Source organism: Mizuhopecten yessoensis, unplaced genomic scaffold (genome assembly GCF_002113885.1).
Source record: "Mizuhopecten yessoensis strain PY_sf001 unplaced genomic scaffold, ASM211388v2 scaffold2369, whole genome shotgun sequence".
Lineage (NCBI taxonomy): Eukaryota > Metazoa > Mollusca > Bivalvia > Pectinida > Pectinidae > Mizuhopecten > Mizuhopecten yessoensis.
The window spans coordinates 163,273-187,640 of record NW_018404512.1 but is presented as its reverse complement, the minus strand read 5'-3'; the positions used below and the strand labels follow the sequence as shown (position 1 = coordinate 187,640).

Sequence of the window (24,368 nt, the reverse complement as noted above, 5' to 3'; positions counted from 1 at the left end):
GTAATACTTTTAGAGGGTAACACATCATACTACAGGTAATTGTAATACTTTTAGAGGGTAACACATCATACTACAGGTAATTGTTATACTTTTAGAGGGCAACACATCATACTACAGGTAATTTTAATACTTTTAGAGGGTAACACATCATACTACAGGTAATTGTAATACTTTTAGAGGGCAACACATCATACTATACTTTTAGAGGGTAACACATCATACTACAGGAAATGGTAATACTTTTAGAGGGTAACACATACTACAGGTAATTGTAATACTTTTAGAGGGTACCACATCATACTACAGGTAATTGTTATACTGTTAGAGGGTAACACATCATACTACAGGTAATTGTAATTCTTTTAGAGGGTAACACATCATACTACAGATAATGGTAATACTTTTAGAGGGTAACACATACTACAGGTAATTGTAATACTTTTAGAGGGTACCACATCATACTACAGGTAATTGTTATACTTTTAGAGTGTAACACATCATACTACAGGTAATGGTAATACGTTTAGAGGGTAACACATCATACTACAGGTAATTGTAATACTTTTAGAGGGTACCACATCATACTACAGGTAATTGTTATACTGTTAGAGGGTAACACATCATACTACAGGTAATTGTGATACTTTTAGAGGGTAACACATCATACTACAGGCAATGGTAATACTTTTAGAGGGTAACACATCATACTACAGGTAATTGTTATACTTTTTGTGAAATGTTTCATGAGGTACTAGGTGTCTAATGGTCTTTTTCTTGTAATGCATAAATGTCTAAACAATACTTGACTAATGTGTTTGTTAGTTTACTTCTATTACATTTATTTTATTAGTGTTTAAACAAATGAGTTATGTAAAGAGGTATGGCGGAAAACTGCCCGTATTTCCCTAAGTCGGCATTTATGAAAACGGGGAAAAAAATTAAGGAGAAAAACATTTCGTGTAGCAAAAATGCACACAAAAGATACAAAACCAATTGAATATGAATTTTTAAACTGCTGAGAAATTAGGTATTGCTAATATGATACTGCAAATATAGCCATATACACTATATCTATGAAAGTGATGGGGTTTCCCGGACATAAAAAAATACTTTCAACACTTTCCCATCCGAGGACCAACTTTTGAATAAACTTTTTGTGACTGTGATGTAATATGCAAAAACAAATCGTATTACGGAAAAGTGGTCCTCCTTTGGGAAAGTGCTCAAAATAATGAAAAACAGGGGTGATCAAGTTTCTCTAAACTGCGACCGGTGTTTCAAGGGTTAAATAAGTTTGTAATTGCCAATATCTATATGTTCTATGTAGCCGAATGTATAACGCGGTTTACTTGCGACTAGAAAAAAAAGGTGCAGGTTTGAATCCTCCTTCAGTTATTTTCTTTTTAAATATTTAGGCATGTGATCATTTTCCTTAATAAGGCAATGTTTTTTTTTTAAATGGATAGAAGATTTTGTTTACATTTTATTAACATACCTATTGATTTATCAGTTTTGTTAGTAATAATTTCTTTACTATTTAGTGCGACATACTTCTATCGAAGCATGTCAACAAATCCCTGTACACGTGTACAGTACAGCTACGCTGTGTAGGTAAGACATTATTTTTGATGAAATTTATGAATTGTTTTACCGTCCAACTGGCAATAGTAATTATATCAAGTGCTTAAACACCAACAAATAATGCCGAAATACCAAATATGTGGTCTGTTTACAATAATCTATTCTTAGACACGGGATTCTGATATTGCTACCTGTATAAAAATACCCGAGGACGTGTCATAACAGTGCACGGTTGGATGCGCGCACTAGCGTAACATAGCTTTGGGGAAATAGGTATAGCAACCCGCCATATCTCTTTGACATTATATCCTTGGTATTTATTATCTACATTCCCTTCATTGATTGATATTATACACAAGCTATCCTCTCAATAGTGAAATAGAACCGTTTAATTTTGAAATAATCTGAAATATCACAAAATAATACTTCTATAATAGGATGTTACATCATTATATACACACAGCCAATGAATTGTCTCCGTTAACAAGACATAAGCTTAAATCATACCGAGAACTGTGGCATCATTTGAATGATCCCATAACAGAGACCTTTTTGTATGTGTCTGTGGAAATTCATACCCAAAAAATTGTTCCATAATATTCATAATCGATGTTGAATATAATTTGTGTTGCACCAAAATTGGTTAAAAGATTTTAGATTTTTGGAATTAAAAATATGTATATCAGAATGTTTATTATCGTTTCCTGGTTACAATGGTATAGGTATATATCAACATATGCATATTAGATATATAGTTTCAAATATACCGCTACCCCTAAACACTAAACTTGAAATGGAGGATATTATTAAAACTAATTTAAAAAAAAAGAAAAATACAGAATGTTTTTTTTCTTGCATCCATCAAAACTAATTGAGGTTTTAGATGTGTTTCATTAATCAAATGTCAAACAAGAGTTGCCGGAGTGGAAAGGAAATCTCAAAATCTGATCTTGATCCTGACTACTAGACTAATTGTATCCAAAACGTTCCTCAACTGTTGGAAAGCTTCAGTCTCCCAAGTAATATACCATTAGCTTGCTCTCACTTCTGTGAGACTTCATAATTGTCCTGTTTATTGCCCACTGTAAAACAATTTTAAAGTCTCCAATATAGAATTTGTCCACAGAACAAAGGTGTCCAATTATAGAGGTTTCCTGTATTGAGATATTCATTTTATCAAGGTTTACACTATATAGAATGTGTTTCTGTGAATTGTATGACATCAGCTGATTGACCAATCAAAAGGCAGGATGACTAACCAATCAGGAAAGGAGATGAGTGACTACCAGGAGCAGGGCCTGCTACACGAGATGTTTTCCCGTCAGGCTGAGGCCACACCCTCACAGGTGGCGCTGGTGGAGGCAGACGGCGATCACATGACCTTCAGAGAACTTGAGGATCTCACCAACATCCTAGCCAGCTACCTAAGTAGGCAGGGTGTGACCACAGACAAATGTGTTGGGATCTATCTCAACAAGAGCATCAACTTCTCTCTGTCCTACATATCTATCCTCAAGGCAGGTAAGTCAAGTTATGTCTTATATAGGAGCTGTTTCGTCGTATAAATACAAAAATGGCAATGTGATATTGGTAATGAAAAAACATACTTTTTACAAAAGGTTTAAGTATATATCAGTTGTGCTTAATTTAATTCATCAGTTCTTCTGTGTTAAGTATGTTTATATTGAGCAGTCTGATTAGGTATCTTTCTTCGAAAGATATATATATTCACTTCTCAGTACAAATAACTTCCAGCTCCCACAGATCTTCTAAACTTTGAAATGTTTTTATTCATGTTAGAACTAATTCATGCACAATTAAGTGCTCTTTTTTCCATCCATCCATAAAGATGCTCAATGATATCTAATGAAATAAATGCTTTGCCTGTTTGTAGGAGGAGCCTACCTGCCCCTGGACATAGCCTACCCTCAGCCCCTCCTACAGTCCATACTTAAGGATGCAGAGCCTGTTGTTATCATTACTTCTCCAGATCTGGTCTCAGCTCTTCCAGGTAAGAGAACTGTTGTGCAGTCCTTAGTTAAGAAGCACAACTCATTGTAATAAACACATCTCTTTAGATTTACCTCATTTCAGCTTTTCCAGGTAAGCAAAGCCGTCCAGGTATGGGACTACTTTTTTCATGTCAGTCAAAATTTACATTTTATGCATGATTTCCAGATACATTACTGCCCAATTCTAATTTGTAGACAGAAAGAATGTCCTAGTATTGAAAGAGGGGTGGTCAAAGGAACTGGACGTCCAGAAGCAGACTGACCAGACGACTGATAAGTCAACTTCAACCACACTGGACAGTCTGGCTTATATTGTGTATTCTTCAGGAACAACAGGAAAACCTAAAGGTTAGGCACTACTGACTTGCCTTAAGTTAGTAAAATCCTACACAAATCTAAAGGTGAAGTACTACAAGCTAACCTTAAGGTGGAGTACTACCTACACAAAACCTACTGGTAGAGTACTACAGAGTAACCTGAAGGTAGTGTACACGCTGCAGAATGTTACTTCAGGCAAGCTGTATGGTGAAGTACACGATACACAAAGGGGTTTAAAAAGTGTTATTGTCATAGTCACTGTTACTAAAAACAGACAATGGGGAGTAAGGTCAGGCACATTGCAGAGCCTTGCTGAACTGTCAATGCTCAAGTTCTTCTAGAAATCTGAGAATTTCTGTCTTTGGTCAATAGAATGAGTTCATTTTGCACTTATAGTTTCCTAAACTGTACAGATCGTTATAAATAATTCATGATGTTTAATCTACATTCCAGGCATAATGTGTCCACACAGGGGGTCAGTTTTCTCCTACCACTGGCGCCACCTGGCATTCCCCTATGGCCCTGAGGACAGAGAGGCTTGCAACATTTTTTTCACCTGGGAAATGTTACGGCCTCTACTGAAAGGTAAGCACCCAACAGCCACTCCTGATAAGTTAACACCCAACAGCCACTCCTGATAGGTTAACACCCAATAGCCACTCCTGATAGGTTAACACCCAACAACCACTCCTGATAGGTTAACACCCAACAGACACTCCTGATAGGTTAACACCCAACAGACACTCCTGATAGGTTAACACCCAACAGACACTCCTGAAAGGTTAACACCCAACAGACACTCCTGATAGGTTAACACCCAACAGACACTCCTGATAGGTTAACACCCAACAGACACTCCTGATAGGTTAACACCCAACAGACACTCCTGATAGGTTAACACCCAACAGACACTCCACAAACTGGTTCTTACCCGGTACTTGGAAATTTACCATTCACAGTCAAAACCGAAGACACCAATCATTTAAAAAAATTCTAAATCTTGTAAATAAAATATGTATCACTGTAAGTGCTACTGCTATGAGAGCTGTTCCCATTGCATCTTTCTCTTCCCCCTGATAACCATATATTCATGACTTTCCTGGTATGGGGGTTTCTTGTTCCAACCAAGTGTGTAATATCCTACATGTTTTCTGTGAATCCTTTACTTGTTGATAACCAGTAGTTTCAGTACCTAAGAATGGTATGTTCTGATGCTTTTTTGTAAATACAAAAAATGCTAAAGAATCTTGAAATATTTATCAGCAACATGCAAAACACAAAAAGCAATCAAAATGCAAAGATAAAACATAGTCCAAGTGCTGAATATCTTATAGACTATCCAAATGTCTTTTGAGAAGTACCAAAACATCTTGGTACCAAAACATCCTGTTACCAAAACGACTGAATATGGAAATGTCTACACTATTTTCTGTGATGACCTCACAATAAAAACATTTGAATGATGCCTTTTTTTAATTATATTGTAACTAGGTGATTCACGGTTCATAATTGTTTACTAAGATAGAAGGAACTATTCCCCACTTTGAGGTTAAGATTTGGGCGTTAAAGGGAAAGACACTCATTGCTCCCACCCTTCACAGGTGTGTCTCCCATTTTAGCCAGGAAAGATCAGCTTGTCACCCCCTACGGGGAGATAGGTTGTGCCGGTTAGCACGTGTTCCTTTGTGACGTCATTAAAATGCATCATTGGTAATTGTAATGTCATCAAAAGTGAATGACGATAGGCATACCCCACATGTGTTTTTGTTTACAAACATGGCAGACTACTGTCGGTGGAGCTGTGACTGAAATAATAGGATGGAAGAAAAATAATCATCCCCTACCTTGAGGGTGTAACAGAGAAATCTCAAACCCCCGGGTTGGAGATTTCTCTGTCACACCCTCAAGGTAGGGGAAGATTCTATTAGTCTAAAACCACATGTGTGTCTGGTCCGCAGGCATCCCAATGTACATCATCCCAAACACAGTCATCTATGATCCGCCGTTGCTGTGTGACTTCCTACAAGAACACAAGATCACACGTATGCTGTTCACACCATCCCTACTGGAGGCTGTTCTCAACACCCCAGGACTTGACCTGAAAACAAAGCTTAAGAGTATGAAGTAAGTACTTTTGAACATCTCAGGCTTGGGGCTCCACTTTAAAACCAATCATCAGAATATTGCAGAAGTTATACCTATACAGATAATTCTGAACATCTTCGCTGAGCCTCAAAATAATTCTTAGACTTAAGAACACCTTTCTTGACATCAAAACCATAGTTACGATTGAAAAGAAACTTATTTTGAATACTTAGAAATGTTTTGGACTATATAACTGATATCAATTTCTCAGGCAGATCTTTTTCTGTGGGGAGGTGGTCACCACAGCTCTCTTTGAACGTTGTCTGAAGCTGTTGCCATGGATACAGTTCCTGAATCTATACAGTGTATCAGAGTGTCATGATGTAGCCTGTGAAGATCTTGGGAAATATTTTCAAACAAACCAGGTACTAACATCCCCATTGATGTATACATAAAAGATCATTACATTCTAAGATCTGTGGAGAATCTCAAATTAGTTTTCTTCAGTTACCATTATTAGAAACAAGCTTCCATGAGTTACCTAAATTCTGATGGAATGGAAATAAGTTTTGGGTTCTTTATATCAAAATAACATATAATTTGAATGAATCAAAGTGCATCTCCATAAATTTAGAATTTTTCCATGACTTTGCAATGTGCATTATCGTATAGCTCCTTATGTGCAATATAATGGGTGATATCACATGTTATATATCAATGTGATGGTGTAACAGCCCAAGTATACATAGGATAAATACGTAACAGCCTAACAGCCTGAGTATATGCATAGCAGGCAGGATGATTTTGTTTTACAGGGAGCTTTAAACTCCAGAAAGTTTTGTCCAGTAGGCCGAATACTGCCTGGGGTTGAAGTAGTCATTCTTGATGACCAGTACACTCCACAGCCAGTAGGAAGCTCAGGGGAGGTAAGTGGAACAACTTAGACAAGAGGAATTGAATGGAGTTACCATAAGCCTGAAGGGAGAGTTCAGTGAGATATCTCATAAGTCAGAAAGGGAGAACTTTAATTAGTAGAGTATAATCATCAGCCTGTGGTGGGAATCGGAATGTAACAGAAAGAGAATAATGTGCTTCCACCGGGGATCAAACCCTCGATCTCCAGGTTCCTAGTCGGACGCTCTACCACTTGGCTAAAGGGAAATTCCCTCTAGCTCGAAGCTAGAAGATGACCTTAATCCTATGTACAATTTAAACCTGCCACACTACTCCCCCCTTTTTTTCAATGTGTTCGCCCTCGAACACCACAACCCAGGTTTTAACTCTCTGTGTGGTGAGGGCCACAATCACACCATTTGTAACAGGAAAGAGAATAGTGTGCTTCATCAAGTGTTGAACATTGAAAGAATTCTTCTGAAACATACTGGTGGATTTTTACTATCAATAAAAATGATCTTCAGATGATGAGGATCACAATTTATACCCAGAAAAGGGGCTCATAACGGGTCACTCAGTGCAAAACCTTCAAACATCATAATAACTGGTTGATTTAGGCCAAACTTACATGAAATCATTCTTCTTTCACTCTGCCCCACTTACCTTTTATCCATATGAAGTTAGATTATACTCAGCAATATAACTATAATACCTTTCATAGTTTCACTCAAGTGACTATGAATGCCCATGGGTCTCTTGTTTCAAAGTAAAATATAATCACACTTCTTTAAACGAATTCTTGGGCTAGTGAAATAAGAACATGTACTTCATTTGATATTAGACCCTGTGATATGAGGTCTAAGTAAGTGGAACATACTAGTTAAGCTGTATATAGACCAGTAATTGTGTTCTATTGTATTATCATAGATCTATGTGGGAGGTCCAACTCTAGCCAGAGGATATCTAAACCGGCCGGAGCAGCAGGCAGTTCGATTTATTCAACGTCCTGGGGCAGTGCCCAAGGGCATGGGTGATAAGTTGTACCGTACCGGGGACTGGGGGTACATGCTGTCTAACGGTAGTCTGGAGATCTGTGGGCGGTGTGACTCAATGGTCAAAATCAGGGGCTACTCTATAGAGGTACAGGTAAGTCCTACATTAGAGTCTGACTCTATAGAGGTACAGGTAAGTCTGATGGTAGTCTGGAGATATGTGGGCGTTGTGACTCAATGGTCAAAATCAGGGGCTACTCTATAGAGGTACTGGTAAGCCTGATGGTAGTCTGGAGATCTGTGGCGATGTGACTCAATGGTCAAAATCAGGGGCTACTCTAAAGAGGTACAGGTAAGTCTGATGGTAGTCTGGAGATCTGTGTACGATGTGACTCAATGGTCAAAATCAGGGGCTACTCTAAAGAGGTACAGGTAAGTCTGACGGTAGTCTGGAGATCTGTGGCGATGTGACTCAATGGCCAAAATCAGGGGCTACTCTATAGAGGTACAGGTAAGTCTGATGGTAGTCTGGAGATCTGTGTACGATGTGACTCAATGGTCAAAATCAGGGGCTACTCTAAAGAGGTACAGGTAAGTCTGATGGTAGTCTGGAGATTTGTGGGCGTTGTGACTCAATGGTCAAAATCAGGGGCTACTATATAGAGGTACAGGTAAGTCCTACATTAGAGTCTGACTCTATAGAGGTACAGGTAAGTCTGATGGTAGTCTGGAGATCTGTGGGTGTGTGACTCAATGGTCAAAATCAGGGGCTACTCTATAGAGGTACAGGTAAGTCCTACATTAGAGTCTGACTCTATAGAGGTACAGGTAAGTCTGATGGTAGTCTGGAGATCTGTGTACGATGTGACTCAATGGTCTAAATCAGGGGCTACTCTAAAGAGGTACAGGTAAGTCTGATGGTAGTCTGGAGATCTGTGTACGATGTGACTCAATGGTCAAAATCAGGGGCTACTCTATAGAGGTACAGGTAAGCCTGATGGTAGTCTGGAGATCTGTGGCGATGTGACTCAATGGTCAAAATCAGGGGCTACTCTAAAGATGTACAGGTATGTCTGATGGTAGTCTGGAGATCTGTGGGCGATGTGATTCAATGGTCAAAATCAGGGGCTACTCTAAAGATGTACAGGTATGTCTGATGGTAGTCTGGAGATCTGTGGGCGATGTGATTCAATGGTCAAAATCAGGGGCTACTCTAAAGATGTACAGGTATGTCTGATGGTAGTCTGGAGATCTGTGGGCGATGTGATTCAATGGTCAAAATCAGGGGCTACTCTAAAGAGGTACAGGTAAGTCTGATGGTAGTCTGGAGATCTGTGTACGATGTGACTCAATGGTCAAAATCAGGGGCTACTCTAAAGAGGTACAGGTAAGTCTGATGGTAGTCTGGAGATTTGTGGGCGTTGTGACTCAATGGTCAAAATCAGGGGCTACTCTATAGAGGTACAGGTAAGTCCTACATTAGAGTCTGATGGCAGTCTGGATATCTGTGGACAGTATAGATATCAACCTCACATACACTGTAGACTATAAATATCAAACTTACATAAACTACTGGCTGTAGATATCAACCTTATGTACAGTACAGACAGTAGATATCAACTTTGTTATATACTGTAGGCAGTGGAGACAGCCATATTGGAGTTGACTGTGGTGACTGCCTGTGTCATACTGGTAGAAGGAGATGAGGGAGAAAACAAGTTTCTGGTTGCGTATGTTGTTACAGAGGGTCAGACATCAAAGAAAGCGCTACGTGCCGCCCTCAAACTAAGTCTCCCTTTCTACATGATTCCTTCGTACTTTGTCATCGTACCAAGGTTTGTGCTTCTCATTAACTCTAAATGCTGCTCTCAAACTTTCTGCTCAAATATTGCCCTCAGAGTCACTGATAAAATGCTACCCTGTAATCAAGTTTTGTCTGTAAACTTTCTGATCAGATACATATCACTAATGAAATCATATGGAGCCCTGAAACTATGTAATCAAACACTACCCTCAAATGCTGAAATCAAACGTTGCTTTCAGTCTTTGACCTCTACGTTTAATAAATGCTGCTCTCAAAATCTCTTATCAATCAATTTCCACAAACTTCTACATAAAATGCCTTCCTCAAACTTTTGAAAGCATAGCAATCAAACAACATCCCATTTCTTACAGATATACAAATATTTTGTTGACAGTCTCCCAATAGTTGAAACAACAGGAAAATTGGACAAGAAGGCTCTACCTCCATTTGACAAGGAAAGCGAGAGTGACATTGACAAAGAGGCTCAACCATCTACAGAGACTGAAAAAGAGGTGGCTCAGATGTGGAAACAGGTTCTACAAATCAAGGATGTGGACATACAGGAAAGCTTCTTTGACCAAGGAGGGTAAGTTGTGTGAGTAGGACCATATGAAGGGGAGGCTATGGATATGGGTAGGAGGGAGACATGTGGGAATGTGTAAGGACATATAAAGGGAGGGACAGAGAGTTGGGTAGGAGGGAGATATGAGGGAATGTGAAAGGACATATAAAGGGAGGGGCAGAGAGTTGGGTAGGAGGGAGACATGTGGGAATGTGTAAGGACATATGAAGGGAGGGACAGAGAGTTGGGTAGGAGGGAGACATGTGGGAATTGTAAGGACATATGAAGGGAAGAAAGGGAGATGGGTAGGAGGGAGACATGTGGGAATGTGTAAGGACATATGAAGGGAGGGACAGAGAGTTGGGTAGGAGGGAGACATGTGGGAATGTGTAAGGACATATGAAGGGAGGGACAGAGAGTTGGGTAGGAGGGAGACATGTGGGAATGTGTAAGGACATATGAAGGGAGGGACAGAGAGTTGGGTAGGAGGGAGACATGTGGGAATGTGTAAGGACATATAAAGGGAGGGACAGAGAGTTGGGTAGGAGGGAGACATGTGGGAATGTGTAAGGACATATAAAGGGAGGGACAGAGAGTTGGGTAGGAGGGAGACATGTGGGAATGTGTAAGGACATATAAAGGGAGGGACAGAGAGTTGGGTAGGAGGGAGACATGTGGGAATGTGTAAGGACATATAAAGGGAGGGACAGAGAGTTGGGTAGGAGGGAGACATGTGGGAATGTGTAAGGACATATAAAGGGAGGGACAGAGAGTTGGGTAGGAGGGAGACATGTGGGAATGTGTAAGGACATATAAAGGGAGGGACAGAGAGTTGGGTAGGAGGGAGACATGTGGGAATGTGTAAGGACATATAAAGGGAGGGACAGAGAGTTGGGTAGGAGGGAGACATGTGGGAATGTGTAAGGACATATAAAGGGAGGGACAGAGAGTTGGGTAGGAGGGAGACATGTGGGAATGTGTAAGGACATATAAAGGGAGGGACAGAGAGTTGGGTAGGAGGGAGACATGTGGGAATGTGTAAGGACATATAAAGGGAGGGACAGAGAGTTGGGTAGGAGGGAGACATGTGGGAATGTGTAAGGACATATAAAGGGAGGGACAGAGAGTTGGGTAGGAGGGAGACATGTGGGAATGTGTAAGGACATATAAAGGGAGGGACAGAGAGTTGGGTAGGAGGGAGACATGTGGGAATGTGTAAGGACATATAAAGGGAGGGACAGAGAGTTGGGTAGGAGGGAGACATGTGGGATGTGTAAGGACATATAAAGGGAGGGACAGAGAGTTGGGTAGGAGGGAGACATGTGGGAATGTGTAAGGACATATAAAGGGAGGGACAGAGAGTTGGGTAGGAGGGAGACATGTGGGAATGTGTAAGGACATATAAAGGGAGGGACAGAGAGTTGGGTAGGAGGGAGACATGTGGGAATGTGTAAGGACATATAAAGGGAGGGACAGAGAGTTGGGTAGGAGGGAGACATGTGGGAATGTGTAAGGACATATAAAGGGAGGGACAGAGAGTTGGGTAGGAGGGAGACATGTGGGAATGTGTAAGGACATATAAAGGGAGGGACAGAGAGTTGGGTAGGAGGGAGACATGTGGGAATGTGTAAGGACATATAAAGGGAGGGACAGAGAGTTGGGTAGGAGGGAGACATGTGGGAATGTGTAAGGACATATAAAGGGAGGGACAGAGAGTTGGGTAGGAGGGAGACATGTGGGAATGTGTAAGGACATATAAAGGGAGGGACAGAGAGTTGGGTAGGAGGGAGACATGTGGGAATGTGTAAGGACATATAAAGGGAGGGACAGAGAGTTGGGTAGGAGGGAGACATGTGGGAATGTGTAAGGACATATAAAGGGAGGGACAGAGAGTTGGGTAGGAGGGAGACATGTGGGAATGTGTAAGGACATATAAAGGGAGGGACAGAGAGTTGGGTAGGAGGGAGACATGTGGGAATGTGTAAGGACATATAAAGGGAGGGACAGAGAGTTGGGTAGGAGGGAGACATGTGGGAATGTGTAAGGACATATAAAGGGAGGGACAGAGAGTTGGGTAGGAGGGAGACATGTGGGAATGTGTAAGGACATATAAAGGGAGGGACAGAGAGTTGGGTAGGAGGGAGACATGTGGGAATGTGTAAGGACATATAAAGGGAGGGACAGAGAGTTGGGTAGGAGGGAGACATGTGGGAATGTGTAAGGACATATAAAGGGAGGGACAGAGAGTTGGGTAGGAGGGAGACATGTGGGAATGTGTAAGGACATATAAAGGGAGGGACAGAGAGTTGGGTAGGAGGGAGACATGTGGGAATGTGTAAGGACATATAAAGGGAGGGACAGAGAGTTGGGTAGGAGGGAGACATGTGGTAATGTGTAAGAACATATAAAGGGAGGGACAGAGAGTTGGGTAGGAGGGAGACATGTGGGAATGTGTAAGGACATATGAAGGGAGGGACAGAGAGTTGGGTAGGAAGGAGACATGTGGGAATGTGGAAGGACATATGAAGGGAGGGACAGAGAGTTGGGGAGGAGGGAGACATGTGGGAATGTGTAAGGACATCTGAAGGGAGGGACAGAGAGATGGGTAGGAGGGAGACATGTGGGAATTGTAAGGACATATGAAGGGAGGAAAGGGAGATGGGTAGGAGAAAGACATGTGGGAATGTGTAAGGACATAAAAAGGGAGGGACAGAGAGTTGGGTAAGAGGGAGACATGTGGGAATGTGTAAGGACATATAAAGGGAGGGACAGAGAGATGGGTAGGAGGGAGACATGTGGGAATTGTAAGGACATATGAAGGGAGGAAAGGGAGATGGGTAGGAGAAAGACATGTGGGAATGTGTAAGGACATAAAAAGGGAGGGACAGAGAGTTGGGTAGGAGGGGGACATATGAAGGGAGGGACAGAGAGTTGGGTAGGAGGGAAACATGTTGGAATGTGAAAGGACATATAAAAGGGGTAGGAGGGAGACATGTGGGAATGTGTAAGGAGGGAGGGACAGAGAGTTGGGTAGGAGGGAGACATGGGGGAATGTGTAAGGGCATAAAAAGGGAGGGACAGAGAGTTGGGTATGAAGGAGACATGTGGGAATGTGTAAGGACATATAAATGGAGGGACAGAGAGTTGGGTAGGAGGGGGACATATGAAGGGAGGGACAGAGAGTTGGGTAGGAGGGAAACATGTTGGAATGTGAAAGGACAAATAAAAGGAGGGACGGAGAGTTGGGTAGGAGGGAGACATGGGGGAATGTTTAAGGACATATAAATGGAGGGACAGAGAGTTGGGTAGGAGGGGGACATATGAAGGGAGGGACAGAGAGTTGGGTAGGAGGGAAACATGTTGGAATGTGAAAGGACAAATAAAAGGAGGGACGGAGAGTTGGGTAGGAGGGAGCCATGTGGGAATGTGTAAGGACATATAAAGGGAGGGACAGAGAGGTGGGTAGGAGGGAGACATGGGGGAATGTGTAAGGACATAAAAAGGGAGGGACAGAGAGTTGGGTATGAAGGAGACATGTGGGAATGTGTAAGGACATATATAGGGAGGGACAGAGAGTTGGGTAGGAGGGAGACATGTGGGAATGTTTAAGGACATATAAATGGAGGGACAGAGAGTTGGGTAGGAGGGAGACATGTGGAAATGTGTAAGGACATATAAAGGGAGGGACAGAGAGTTGGGGAGGAGGGAAACATGTTGGAATGTGAAAGGACATATAAAAGGGGTAGGAGGGAGACATGTGGGAATGTGTAAGGAGGGAGGGACAGAGAGTTGGGTAGGAGGGAGACATGGGGGAATGTTTAAGGACATATAAATGGAGGGACAGAGAGTTGGGTAGGAGGGAGACATGTGGGAATGTGGAGGACATATAAAGGGAGGGACAGAGGGCTGGGTAAGAGGGAGACATGTGGGAATGTGTAAGGACATCTGAAGGGAGGGACAGAGAGATGGGTAGGAGGGCGACATGTGGGAATTGTAAGGACATATGAAGGGAGGAAAGGGAGATGGGTAGAGAAAGACATGTGGGAATGTGTAAGGACATAAAAAGGGAGGGACAGAGAGTTGGGTAGGAGGGAAACATGTTGGAATGTGAAATGACATATAAAAGGAGGGACGGAGAGTTGGGTAGGAGGGAGACATGTGGGAATGTTTAAGGACATATAAATGGAGGGACAGAGAGTTGGGTAGGAGGGAGACATGTGGGAATGTTTAAGGACATATAAATGGAGGGACAGAGAGTTGGGTAGGAGGGAGACATGTGTAAGGACATAAAAAGGGAGGGACAGAGAGTTGGGTAGGAGGGAAACATGTTGGAATGTGAAAGGACATATAAAAGGAGGGACGGAGAGTTGGGTAGGAGGGAGACATGTGGGAATGTGTAAGGACATATGAAGGGAGGAAAGGGAGATGGGTAGGAGGGAGACATGTGGGAATGAGCAAGGACATATAAAGGGAGGGACAGAGAGTTGGGTAGGAGGGAGACATGGGGGAATGTGTAAGGACATAAAAAGGGAGGGACAGAGAGTTGGGTAGGAGGGAGACATGTGGGAATGTTTAAGGACATATAAAAGGAAGGATAGAGAGTTGGGTAGGAGGGAAACATGTTGGAATGTGTAAGGACATAAAAAGGGAAGGACAGAGAGTTGGGTAGGAGGGAGACATGTGGGAATGTGTAAGGACATATAAAGGGAGGGACAGAGAGTTGGGTAGGAGGGAAACATGTTGGAATGTGAAAGTACATATAAAGGGAGGGACAGAGAGTTGGGTGGGAGGGAGACATGTGGGAATGTGTAAGGACATATGAAGGGAGGGACAGAGAGTTGGGTGGGAGGGAGACATGTGGGAATGTGTAAGGACATATGAGGGGAGGGACAGAGAGTTGGGTAGGAGGGAAACATGTTGGAATGTGAAAGGACATATAAAAGGAGGGACGGAGAGTTGGGTAGGAGGGAGACATGTGGGAATGTGTAAGGTCATATGAAGGGAGGGACAGAGAGTTGGGTGGGAGGGAGACATGTGGGAATGTGTAAGGACATATGAGGGGAGGGACAGAGAGTTGGGTAGGAGGGAAACATGTTGGAATGTGAAAGGACATATAAAAGGAGGGACGGAGAGTTGGGTAGGAGGGAGACATGTGGGAGTGTGTAAGGACATATAAAGGGAGGGACAGAGATTTGGGTAGGAGGGAGACATGTGTAAGGACGTATAAAGGGAGGGATAAGAACATATAAAGGGAGGGACAGAGAGTTGGGTATGAGGGAGACATGTGGGAATGTGTAAGGACATATTAAGGGAGGGACAGAGAGTTGGGTAGGAGGGAGACATGTGGGAGTGTATAGGGTCATATGAAGGGAGGGACAGAGAGTTGGGTAGGAGGGAGACATGTGGGAGTGTGTAAGGACATATGAAGGGAGGGACAGAGAGTTGGGTAGGAGGGAGACATGTGGGAGTGTGTAAGGACATATAAAGGGAGGGACAGAGAGATGGGAAGGAGAGAGATATGTGGGAGTGTATAGGGTCATATGAAGGAAGTATCCAGGGACATGGAAAGGAGGGAGATATATGGAAATGTGTAAGGACATATATATATGAAGGGAGGGGCCAGGGAGTTATGTGGGATAGGCTTTGATGTTGGGAGGAGAGTGAATTACACAAAATGAAGATGACATGGGAAAGAGAGGGATGATGTGTGGTTTATTAAATGGACAGTGATTTGAAAAGTAGAGGGTTGTATATGGAAAGAATGATGCTTTAAGTTGATGATGGTGTTTAAATGATATGTCTGGAGGAAAGTGTGATGTCGGAAGAAGACAGTTGTATGGTGAGGTATGATACTGAGTGTAATGATAGACAGATATGATGTAGAAAAGAGAGAGAGATGGTGTGGGAAAGAAAGGGAGGAGTGACAAGGAGGAATAATGAGTGTTGAGGAAACGACGGAACATATTGGTACAGAGAGTGATGTGGGAACATTGTCCTTCGAGGAAATGATATGAAGAAAGTGTTTATATGGTTTGTTTTTTCTACAGCCACTCCCTACTGGCCACACAGTTACTAGGCAACCTACGAGACAAGTACCAGGTGAACATCACTGTCCGCGACCTCTTCATTCACCCCACCATAGCCAGCATCTGTCAGTTGATTGAGGCAAAGAAGGAAAATTCTGAGGTGGATATCATCGTTCCAAAAGTGACCTTTGACCTTAAAGCTGAAGTGGCTCGTCATGATATGGCTAAGGTTGAGTAAGTGTACCTGGATCATAAGAGTACAATAATAGACATACTGCATATCAGGAGCATTTAGTGAAGCTTTTATTTTATTTGACGACTTTGCAGGTCCAAATCTAGACTGTTACATGTACATGGTTGAGAGTAGATGTAGTCAGCTGTTTTTAATGATACCAGGTATTTTATGATACCATGCAGGTAACTTTTTATACCTGATCATATTTTCTAATAAAATGACATCTGTCTATTGGTTTTTGATCTATATACAACAGCAATATGAGAATACTCCATGTCTCATTTTTTTTTAAATAAAAAAGACAAGGTTCCATCCAACATTGACTGTGAATTATTTTACCTATAAGAAAGCAAATAAACCAGTATTTACCATATAAGGTGCCATTTAAAAAACAGGGTTATGACAGATTGTCCTGTTTTAAATACCCAAGTATTCAAAGCTAAAAAATATTATAACTGCCAGAAATTTTCACTATGAAGTAGGTTTTCATAATTATCATGAGTCTGGACTTTGACAACCCTGTATTGACCTAAACCTATATTTGTACTTGTATCATTATATGACAATGACGTTTTGTATTCCTGTGCAGTATTGACATGAATCTGAGAGCATTCTGGAGAAGTTTTAACCTACTTAATGAGAGCAAGTTCAAGAAAGCCAGGGTCCTTCTGACGGGAACAACAGGTTTCCTTGGTGCCTTCCTCCTCAGAGAGTTACTTCTCACAACCCAGGTAAGGAGCGCTTTCCTCCTCAGAGAGTTACTTCTCACAACCCGGGTAAGGAGCGCTTTCCTTCTCAGAGAGTTACTTCTCACAACCCAGGTAAGGAACGCTTTCCTTCTCAGGGAGTTACTTATCACAACCCAGGTAAGGAACAGTTGTTTTCTGGGAGTTTTCCTCCTCAGATAGTTACTTCTCACAACCCAGGTAAGGAACGCTTTCCTTCTCGGAGAGTTACTTCTCACACCCCAGGTAAGGAACGCTTTCCTTCTCAGGGAGTTACTTATCACAACCCAGGTAAGGAACAGTTGTTTTCTGGGAGTTTTCCTCCTCAGAGAGTAACTTCACACAACCCAGGTAGCGAACAGCTGTTTTCTGGGAGTTTTCCTCCTCAGAGAGTAACTTCACACAACCCAGGTAGCGAACAGCTGTTTTCTGGGAGTTTTCCTCCTCGGAGAGTTACTTCTCACAACCCAGGTAAGGAACAGCTGTTTTCTGGGAGTTTTCCTCCTCAGAGAGTAACTTCACACAACCCAGGTAGGGAACAGCTGTTTTCTGGGAGTTTTCCTCCTCAGAAAGTTACTTCTCACAAATCAGGTAAGGAACGCTTTCCTTCTTAGAGAGCTACTTCTCACATCCCAGGTAAGGAACAGCTGTTTCCTGGGAGTTTTCCTGCTCAGAGAGTTACTTCTCACAACCCAGGTAAGAATCGCTTTCCTTCTCAGAGAGTTACTTCTCAAAACCAAGGTAAGGAACAGCTGTTTTCTGAGAGTTTTCCTCCTCAGAGAGTTACTTCTCACAACCCAGGTAAGGAACGCTTTCCTTCTCAGAGAGTTACTTCTCACACCCCAGGTAAGGAACGCTTTCCTTCTCACACCCCAGGTAAGGAACGCTTTCCTTCTCACACCCCAGGTAAGGAACGCTTTCCTTCTCACACCCCAGGTAAGGAGCACTTTCCTCCTCAGGGGGTTACTTCTCACAACCCAGGTAAGGAACGGTTTCCTCCTCAGAGAGTTACTTCTCACACCCCAGGTAGTGAACGCTTTCCTTCTCACACCCCAGGTAAGGAACGCTTTCCTTCTCACACCCCAGGTAAGGACTTCTTTCCTCCTCAGAGAGTTACTTCTCACAACCCAGGTAAGGAACGCTTTCCTCCTCAGAGAGTTACTTCTCACACCCCAGGTAAGGAGCGCTGTCCTTCTCAGAGAGTTACTTCTCACACCCCAGGTAAGGAGCGCTTACCTGGGTTGTGAGAAGTAACTTTCGGAGAAGGAAAGCGCTACTTACCTGGGTTGTGAGGAGTAACTCTCTGAGGAGCAAAGTGTTCCTTTCCTGGGTTGTGAGAAGTATCTCTCTGAGGAGGAAAGCGTTCCGTAGCTGGGGTGTGAGAAGTAACGCTCTGAGGAGGAAAGCGTTCCTTACCTCCTCAGAGAGTTACTCCTCACAACCCAGGTAAGCGCTCCTTACCTGGGTTGTGAGAAGTATCTCTCTGAGGAGGAAAGCGTTGCTTACCTGGCTTGTGAGAAGTAACTCTTTGAGGAGGAAAGCGTTCCGTAGCTGGGGTGTGAGAAGTATCTCTCTGAGGAGGAAAGCGTTGCTTACCTGGCTTGTGAGAAGTAACTCTCCGAGGAGGAAAGTGTTCCTTACCTGGGGTTTGAGAAGTAACTCTCCGAGGAGGAAAGTGTTCCTTACCTGGGGTTTGAGAAGTAACTCTCCGAGAAGGAAAGCGTTCCTTTCCTGGGGTGTGAGAAGTAGCTCTCTGAGGAGGAAAACTCCCAGAAAACAACTGTTCCTTACCTGGATTGTGATAAGTAACTCCCTGAGAAGGAAAGCGTTACTTACCTGGGGTGTGAGAAGGAAAGCGTTCCTTACCTCCTCAGAGAGTTACTTCTCACAACCCAGGTAAGTAACGCTTTCCTTCTCAGAGAGTTACTTCTCACAACCCAGGTAAGGAGCGCTTTCCTTCTCCGAAAGTTACTTCTCACAACCCAGGTAAGGAACACTTTCCTCCTCAGAGAGTTACTTCTCACAACCCAGGTAAGGAACGCTTTCCTCCTCAGAGAGTTACTTCTCACAACCCAGGTAAGGACTGCTGTTTTCTGGGAGTTTTCCTTATCAGAGAGTTACTTCTCACAACCCAGGTAAGGAGCGCTTTCCTTCTCAAAAAGTTACTTCTCACAACCCAGGTAAGGAACACTTTCCTCCTCAGAGAGTTACTTCTCACAACCCAGGTAAGGAACAGCTGGGCCCGTATTCATGAAACCATTCTCATGCTCAAGTATGAAATCTGTACTCAAACCAGTTTTCTTGTTTAAAATCATGTCAAACAATCAAAACGTCGATTGTAAACATTGAAAACAGAATTTGGCTCCAAGTCTCTTCAAAAAAAATTCTCCAAATCTTTGACAAAAATAATTTGAAGAAATTGGACTTGGGCAAAAAATCCCTGCTTGAGCATGAGAATGATTTCATGAATACAGGCCCTGGTTTTCTCAGGGTTTTCCTTTTCAGAGAGTTACTTCTCACAACCTAGGTAAAGACAGCAGGTTTTCTTGGGTTTTTCTTCCTCAAAGAGTTACTTTTCACAACCTAGATAAGGAACAGCTGGATGTCTGGGTGTTACTTCTACCAACCCAAGTGGAGAACAGCAAGTTTTCTGGGGGCCTTCCTCCTTATAGAGTTATTTTCACTGCCCAGATAAGGAACAGCAGGTTTTCTGAGAGTCGCCATCCTCAGAGACAGTTCATTACAGGTATATAAAAGTCTACATGACTATAGTACTGAAGTGTACAGCTATGTATCACCTAGCTATTGATATCCTGAACCCTTCTCCAGATAGGAGCTGTGTTAATTAGAAAAATCTACAAAGATTAGTTAGATATTGCTGTTAATAGGATCTAAATGACTTATGTTTTTACATTTAGTTCTAATCTTACATTGTTATGTTTCGAAGTTGATTGTTGTATGCCTCTGACAGAGTACAGTTTACTGTGTGGTGAGGGAGCTCCCTGACAAGAGTCCCACTGAACGGGTGGAAGCAACATTGAAACAGTTCGGAATTTTGGCTGGTTCAGACACCCCAACAGAGGAGCAGGCATTTCTAGCAAAGCAGTTCAGTTCACATGTTCATGCCATGAAGGGAGATGTGGCTTTGGTCAAGCTTGGCATGAATGAGGATGACTACACATATCTGTGTACAGAGATTGATTACATCATACACGCTGCAGCATATGTCAACCTTGTGTACCCTTATAGTGTAAGTAATGTCACCATGACAACGTATTCAGATATTGATTACTTGTGTACCCTTATAGTGTAAGTAATGTCACCATGACAACATACTTAGAGATTGATTACTTGTGTACCCTTATAGTGTAAGTAATGTCACCATGACATCATACTCAGATATTGATTACTTGTGTACCCTTATAGTGTAAGTAGATGTCACCATGACAACATGTGTACAAACATTGAATACATTATAATTGCAGTCATATATTGGATATACATTTTTATTGATATCAAATTATTTAATTGATAATGTTACCATTGTATGTTGTTGTTTTCTAGGCTCTACAGGGTGCTAACGTTAATGGAACAGCTAACATGGTGTTGTTTGCCTGCACAGGGAAAATTAAACCATTCCACTATGTCAGGTAGGTCTCTTAAACTTACTTAAGATTCGGTTATTTCTTTGTAAACTTATATGTATGTATGTATTCTCTGAATATGTTGAACTGTGAATGGGAAAAAAGAGTTTAATTGGACTAAACTGTATGTTTGTGTGGTATGTTGCCATACCAGACTGGTATAGAACTTTATGTACTGTATATTATCACACACAGTACTGATGCTGTGTTTCCTAATGGCCGACTAGACTGTGGAGAAAATGATGACATCACACCGCTTGCGGACCAGCTGACAGACGGCTACTCACAGTCAAAGTGGGTGGCAGAACAACTGATATCTAGGGCTGATCAGAGAGGGATCCCTGTGGTCATCTACAGGTTAGGTAAGTAGTGGCCGTTCAGAGAGGCATCCCTGTGGTCATCTACAGGTTAGGTAAGTAGTGGCAGTCAGAGTGGCATCCCTGTGGTCATCTACAGGCTAGGTAAGTAGTGGCAGTCAGAGTGGCATCCCTGTGGTCATCTACAGGTTAGGTAAATAGTGGCAGTCAGAGTGGCATCCCTGTGGTCTTCTACAGACTAGGTAAGTAGTGGCAGTCTGAGTGGCATCCCTGTGGTCTTCTACAGGTTAGGTAAGTAGTGGCCGGTCAGAGAGGCATCCCTGTGGTCATCTACAGACTAGGTAAGTAGTGGCAGTCAGAGGGGCATCCCTGTGGTCATCTACAGGTTAGGTAAATAGTGGCAGTCAGAGGGGCATCCCTGTGGTCTTCTACAGGTTAGGTAAGTAGTGGCCGGTCAGAGAGGCATCCCTGTGGTCATCTACAGGCTAGGTAAGTAGTGGCAGTCTGAGTGGCATCCCTGTGGTCATCTACAGGTTAGGTAAGTAGTGGCCGGTCAGAGAGGCATCCCTGTGGTCATCTACAGAATAGGTAAGTAGTGGCTTGTCGAAGAGGCATCCCTGTGGTCATCAACAGGTTAGGTAAGTAGTGGCCGGTCAGAAAGGCATACCTGTGGTCATCTACAGGTTAGGTAAGTAGTGACCTGTCATGATAAAGTACCCTTTGGTCATCTACATTTTTGTGAGTAGCAAGTTGTCAATATAGCACCCTTTGTTTATCTACAGGTTAAGGAAGAAGTGACCAGTCAATGAGGCATCCATGTGATCATCTAAATGTCTGCTTTTTAGCTTTATTGCATTAATTCTTAAATAAGCCACAGACGTTTAAGAGTGTATTAAAATGAATTTTTGTAAATGTTGCCAGGCAACATGTCAGGTGACATGACAAAGGCATACTGGAATCCCCAGGATCTAACCCTGCTGATGCTCCAGGCCATCACCAGGCTGGGCGTGGCACCAGATGTTGAGTGGCTGGTGGAGATGACACCTGTTGACTTTGCAGCAGAGTTCCTCATCAAAATGGCACACAACTTATCAACTGCTTTTGGGAAGGTCTACCATGTACTCAACTCCAAACCTATACACTGCAGGTGAGGCTAACCTTTCACTTCAATGCACTCAAGGCAGACCTACCACTGTTTCCAGATTGGGCATGAAAATGCATTGGGTCACCAGCCTTACTACATGGCTTTCTCCAGGTGCTCCAGTTTCCTCGCTGATTTAGACTCTCTATGTTCTTCTATCCAGGCAAACAAGAATGATTAATATACATTGAAAAAACTTTTTTCATAATTGTTATAAAATAGATGTATAAAGCTTACATACATGGTGATCTATAATATTTATATCCCTATATCAGATTTTATACTGACCTTTATATCTGTGTGTGTGACCTTGACATTCTGATCTATGAGCTCTAACTTCTGTATCTTCACAAAGGTGGCTGTATAAGTGGATGAATGCCAATGGTTTCTCTGTGGAGGTTGTCAAGTTCACTGAATGGAGAAAAAGGTATAGTGTGATTTCAATACACTGGTTACTGAGTATCCCTAAAGCTACAAAAACAGGTGATATCATAACGAATCAATCACTTACCTTAAAAATGTCACATCAGTTTTAAGTTTGTTAATGGCCAGACCGGTATCAATTCTGGAAACTCCAAACTCTAACAATTCTAACAACTGAGCTGTCTGGTCATTTTGAAAATTGAGCCCGTTCTGATCAGCTTCATTGTTTTCTTATGTTCAAACAATTACCCCCAAGCATTACTTTGTCAAATCAGTATACACACAAATTATACTAAGACTTAGCCATACCCACATTGTAACAGTGATTGAAGTATGCAGCACGACAGACTGGTGTTTGGACTGGGACCCTATCAACTCTAGATGTTCATTGGTAGTCCACCCAATACAGTTTTGTTTTGATGTGGAGACTGAAACTTCCATTTAAGTATCTATAATCCCTTATGGTTTGTACATAGGGTTCTACAAGGCACAGAGCTTGATGGCGTGACAGATCTACAGCGACTATTGGATACTTACATCAGGTTAGTGGCAATGATACTCCTATATCACGTAGGTGACACCTACGCTCCTATATAAGATGGCTGACACCTACACTCCTATAACAGGTAGGTGACTACTACACTCCTATATCAGATAGGTGATAACTAAACTCCTATATAAGATAGGTGATATCTACACTACTATATAAGATAGGTGATATCTACACTCCTATATCAGGTAGGTGATATCTACACTCCTATATCAGATAGGTGACACCTACACTCCTATATCAGGTAGGTGATACCTACACTCTGATATCAGATAGGTGATATCTACACTCCTATATCAGGTAGATAAAATCACACTCTTATGCCAGGTAGGTGGTACCTACACTCTTATATCAGATGGCTGACACCTACACACCTATATCAGGTAGGTGACTACTACACTCCTATATCAGGTAGGTGACTACTACACTCCTATATCAGATAGGTGACACCTACACTCCTATATCAGGTAGGTGATATCTACACTCATATATAAGGTAGGTCACACCTACACTCCTGTATCATATAGATGATATCTACACTCCTATATCAGATAGGTGATAACTACACTCCTTTATCAGATAGGTGATAACTACACTCCTATATAAGGTAGGTGATACCTACACTCTTATCCAATGACGCCTTAGTTTTTCTTTGATCTTTTCTTGACGATATATTGCATACCGTGTGATATTTCAGATATCACATATGTGATATCTGAAATATCACATGGCTTTTCTGATTGGTCCATGCCACAGTCTGGAGGCGGTGCCCATTTTAAAGTGGGCGTGACAAATCAACAAAGACACGAAAAACATTGCAAACAAATTTAATTAAATTTAGACACCGTAAGTGTAAAAAACAGTATTTCTCTATCAAGCACCAATAATGTGTTGGTATTATATTTTTCACGCTACGTTACACTTTTTTTGTTTTCTTGTGTTTCGGTCTTGACCTTCTTGATCGCACTTTTCCCACACTCTCATGCCCGGCTTATTTCCACCTGTTGCGCCTCGGACGGTCTCTTGTAGGCACGGACAGCGATACTGCGATGTCCAGTC

General features: G+C 42.3%; 1 protein-coding gene across 1 annotated transcript in view; it reads left to right on the top strand.

The window, feature by feature from the left end:
- Nucleotides 1-24,368, top strand: part of LOC110445778 (linear gramicidin synthase subunit D-like) — a 37,016-nt gene that overhangs the window by 2,769 nt on the left and 9,879 nt on the right. The window contains exons 2-19 of the mRNA XM_021490558.1: nt 2,808-3,102; nt 3,476-3,592; nt 3,789-3,941; nt 4,365-4,496; nt 5,870-6,035; nt 6,268-6,421; nt 6,812-6,922; nt 7,818-8,036; nt 9,521-9,717; nt 10,081-10,272; nt 16,296-16,508; nt 17,099-17,240; nt 20,206-20,484; nt 20,799-20,884; nt 21,074-21,240; nt 22,117-22,342; nt 22,692-22,763; nt 23,236-23,301. Coding sequence (XP_021346233.1) covers nt 2,832-3,102; nt 3,476-3,592; nt 3,789-3,941; nt 4,365-4,496; nt 5,870-6,035; nt 6,268-6,421; nt 6,812-6,922; nt 7,818-8,036; nt 9,521-9,717; nt 10,081-10,272; nt 16,296-16,508; nt 17,099-17,240; nt 20,206-20,484; nt 20,799-20,884; nt 21,074-21,240; nt 22,117-22,342; nt 22,692-22,763; nt 23,236-23,301 — 2,963 coding nt within the window. The 5' untranslated portion in view covers nt 2,808-2,831. The remainder of the gene's footprint in view (nt 1-2,807; nt 3,103-3,475; nt 3,593-3,788; nt 3,942-4,364; nt 4,497-5,869; nt 6,036-6,267; nt 6,422-6,811; nt 6,923-7,817; nt 8,037-9,520; nt 9,718-10,080; nt 10,273-16,295; nt 16,509-17,098; nt 17,241-20,205; nt 20,485-20,798; nt 20,885-21,073; nt 21,241-22,116; nt 22,343-22,691; nt 22,764-23,235; nt 23,302-24,368) is intronic.